Below are 4,123 nucleotides of genomic sequence, written 5' to 3' on the forward strand. Positions count from 1 at the left end.
TCAGTTGTGTTAGAGTTGTTGCGATATCATGGGATTTAGAGAAGCTGTACGCCAGATGAGGGAAGTCAAGGAATTTTACAAATGGGTCACTTTCCAGGAATACAGCAGTGTGGTTTCCAGCTTGTTTCGCAGATTTATCACATTAGATATTTTAGTTTTTGCCAAACTGTAGCGCAGCAGAGACTGTTGAACAAACCGGGAGGGAATAAAAATCTTGAGCTCATGGAAGAGCTATGACATAGTGGTGGAAAGGCATGGAGAAATTATTGAATTATACATTACATACCCTTGTTTTTATGTTGCTTCATCATCAGGTCATAACTTTTAGTGTCCTGAGGATCAAGACCAACAGTCACAGAGACAGCAGACACTCCAGAGTTTGACGTTAAATATTATTTATTGCAGATGATCCACACTTTACACTCACACCGTCAGCTCCAGCACGTTCAGAGCTGAATGTGTTTACAGTTTCATGTCGGGACACATCTGTCCTGTCAGTCTTGATTTCTCTCGCGCTCTCTTTCACACATACACACCGAAACGTGAGCTCATTCATTTATTAAATCACTCATACAGCCAGTCAATCATCCAGCGGTCTGAAATTGTGATAATCCCAGCCACAAGCAGTGAGTCAAACAAAGTGGAGGGCTCATGTACAAAGAAGAAACATCAAAATCTCCAGCTAAAAACTGAAACGTACATGACAGCAAAGTACAGCTTCCTATGAGCACAAAACAAAAACCTGAAAAGCTTAAAAGTGTTGAAAAGATATTGTTGATAAAAAAAAAAAAAAAAGAAAAGCTCAGTGAGTCACTTTGGGTTGTGTTTGATTTGCATAAAGATACCAGTCTGAAGATTTTTGGGGTGGTGCGTGTAGTTCAACTTCCACAATCAAAGGCATTTTACAGGAAGCTTGAAGGGCAGCAAAGAGTAGCAAAGTGTGAGAAGTTCATTTTGGGCAGGAAGTGTTTAGAAATCAAAAGTCCCATTCAGTTTGATTTTGTTTTTGTTGAATCACAGGAACGAAAAGAAAAACCTAAGACTTCCAGGAAAAGTCAAAGATACAAGATTCTGTACATAAAAACATGAGAAAAAAAGAACTACAATTCCCATGGGGCATTGCTTGAAGAAACCTCCAATAACAGATCTTAAGAATCTGTTTAATTCTGATTCTACCAGGATGAAATTGATTCAACTTCAGCAAATATATCACCGAGTTACTTATTAAAAGATCAGTTCACAACCAAATTACACAACAAACGTTTTCTGAACCGTTTTCTTAGGGACTATTGTTTGATAAAAAGCAGCTCTAGTGAAAACTGTTGTTTGTGTGCTGCGTTCAGAGTAACAGGGACATTGTTTCTGTGAAGAAATGTTGCTGGTCAGTCACGTTTTCATGCCACAAACAAATGTTATTCATCCCCACTGTATTAGAGTGGAGACATACATCTCTACCCCCTGAACACAACACCTCACACTATCTGGGTTGTTCGTATAGATGTTTTTTCTTAGAGGTTTTACTCTGTTTTGTTGCCGTTGTGTTTCTCTCTTTACTGTACTCAATAAGGCATCATCCTTAAGGAATTGTATTGGCATTGAAGCCTGAAGTTTTACAACCTCTCAAGAACTGAGATGACTTATTCCTAGATATCTTCTTCTTATCTTATAATGAATTGTGAGCAATTCATCCATTTATTACATAATTTAAGGATTTCAAAATCTTGTGCCCAATACTTTACAAGAAAATAATAGAATGAAATCAGAAAAAGATCAACATGAATTTCTTTTTCTTCCTTATTCCCTGAATAGTCTCATGATCTATCTTGTGAAACACTGCACCAGAGGTTAGGAAAGGAAAAAAAAGTGTAATTTTGTGTGAACTGAGCCTTTAAAAGAAACATTTTAAAATGGGAATAAAAGTTAATGAAGCCCACTTCTCCACCCACTTTTCTACATCGACCTTGTTCAAGCAAATGGTTTTATATTCACTCTCTCTCCATCTCACACACACACACACACACGCACGCACACACACGCAGAGTAATCAGATATCTCCTCTTTAACTGTAGTCCCACTGCAGTACCGGGAATCGACAGAGAGGCATGGACAACCTGAGCTGCTATCATACCAGCATCCGTGGCACTAATCTCTTCCAGGTTTAAAGACACCTGGACCGGGACCAAGACTTCAACTCTCCACCCTGCATCGCCTCAGCCAGACAGGGGGGCCTGGCTTGATGCAGCAGGAAACGTCCCATTAAAGCTTATAGTCTCAGCAGGGCCTGACCACACTCACATACACAGAAACACTCAAACCAAATGAATAAATGGCAAAAATCAAATCAAAGCAATAAATACTAAGCACACAGTGCTGAAACTTTAAACATTACATCTCACTTCTCGTCTTTTTGACCTTCCTTTGTTTTTTCCCTCTACCTTTTCTCTCAACATACAGTTACATATCTCCACCCTGAAACTTTCCCGCTTTTTTTTTTTTCTCCTTCAAAAATTTCCTAAAACACACCTTTCTGTCTCTTCACGGTGTCTCTCTCACTTACTCGATCCTCTCGCAACTGGAAAACGCAGAGCACACACACATGCTACAGTACAAATCAGTAGGTGTCAGATTCCTCCTCTAGCTATGCACAATCAAATCAAAACACAAGTAAAACCACAGTGACAAGACACACACAGAATCACAGCTATACATCAGTAGGGACCCTGGGGGGGGGGGGGGGGGGGGTCATTTGGTGTCCAGCATCGTGATTGGTTGATTGGCAGTGGAGCTCTAATCCCCATTGGCTAACGATGAATATAACAAGATACACTTTAATCCCTGTCAGTCTTCTTTGGCCGTGATGAAACATCACTCTGCCTGAGGAGAGAGTGACACATCAGTCAGACAATTAATCATAAGTTAATTTATTTTTATATTCTGTCATATGGGATTAAAGGAATAGTTCAACATATTAGGAATATGCTTGTTCGCTTTCTTGTCTAGAAGAGTGATACGGGTATCATGTCTGTGTGGTAAATATGAAGCTGGAACCACCAGCTGGATGGCTTAGTTCACCACAAACACTGGAAGCAAGGGGAAACAGCTCGTCTGGCTTTCTCCAAACATAAAAAGATCTGGCTGTGTGACAACTCAAGAAAAATACTCATATAACCTTCGTAAAACCAAATACTGTTTGGTTTATACTTTGTCTTTATGTACAGATTAATAGGTGACCTTTAGAGGCGCTTGGACGTAGCAAAGCTAGCCATTTCCCCCTGTTTCCAGTCTTTATGCTAGGCTAAATTAACCGGCTGCAGCTTCATATTCATCATACGGACATGAAAGTTCAGCAACACAATGAAAAAGTAAGTATTTAGAAAAATATAGAATTACTCTTTGAGAAAAAATCCATCTACCTCAGTTTTCAAAAGGTAAACGCCAGTCAGTTTTAAATTGATAATTACTACTTCGAAATTAGGTTTGTGTCTGATCTTGATGGTTATGACACAAAATATCCCCTTTATAATAAAAAATAAATAAATAAATTAAGCTTTTCATTGTTTTTAATCAAGTAATTTTGCGATCCTAATTCAGAATTTCTCATTTCAGGAAACTCATCTAACTCCCGGCACAATTATCTCTGGTTGATGTTGCAACATATAGTCTCCGGCTTTTGAAGCTGACCAGGAGCGGGCTGTTGGGAGGCCTGTGCACACATGTTCAAACACATAAACGATGTTGCTTTGACTCGTTAAATACAGCCTTTTTGTTCTGAAGCCCAAATGTCTTTCTAAAATTTCTACACATTTACTGACCGATTAAATGATTAATAATAAAAAGTGGAGAAGCAGTTTTTTTGGGCCAAACTGTCATTGTGCTGCCACAGTGTCACAGAGCTGAAACATTAGTCTGAACTAAGTTTTTTGTTGTACTATATAAGAAACTGTGTTTTTATTATCATCATCACACAAAAAAAAAAAAAAAGGATTTATATGAGATAACTTACTGCTTTTCTTTCTCCTGCGATCGTTTTAACCTGCTAAAGAGAGAAAGAGTTTTGTTAGCAGCAGAAGACGGTGGAGTCTGAAGCTGAAACAAGTGCTACAGGTTTCTGCCAGAAACTGTA

The 4,123-nt window shown here is 38.7% G+C and overlaps 1 protein-coding gene across 8 annotated transcripts in view; it reads right to left on the bottom strand.

Annotated features, from left to right (window-relative positions):
- Positions 1-378: 378 nt before the first annotated feature.
- dtnba (dystrobrevin, beta a) overlaps positions 379-4,123 on the bottom strand; it is a 33,150-nt gene continuing 29,405 nt past the window's right edge. For 6 of the 8 annotated variants that reach the window (XM_087176255.1, XM_087176257.1, XM_023414863.2 and 3 more), the window contains 2 exons: positions 4,004-4,036; positions 379-2,874 (listed from right to left, as the gene is read on the bottom strand). Coding sequence is in view for 2 of the 8 variants with exons in the window: in XM_023414862.2 (XP_023270630.1) it covers positions 4,029-4,036 (8 nt within the window). In the remaining 6 variants the exon portion in view is untranslated. The remainder of the gene's footprint in view (positions 2,875-4,003; positions 4,037-4,123) is intronic. The other 2 variants (XM_087176256.1, XM_023414861.2) reach the window with 1 other exon arrangement.

Source organism: Seriola lalandi, unplaced genomic scaffold, assembly GCF_002814215.2.
Source record: "Seriola lalandi dorsalis isolate HSWRI2012SDOR001 ecotype SW California unplaced genomic scaffold, Sedor1 jcf7180002054544, whole genome shotgun sequence".
NCBI classification, from domain to species: domain Eukaryota; kingdom Metazoa; phylum Chordata; class Actinopteri; order Carangiformes; family Carangidae; genus Seriola; species Seriola lalandi.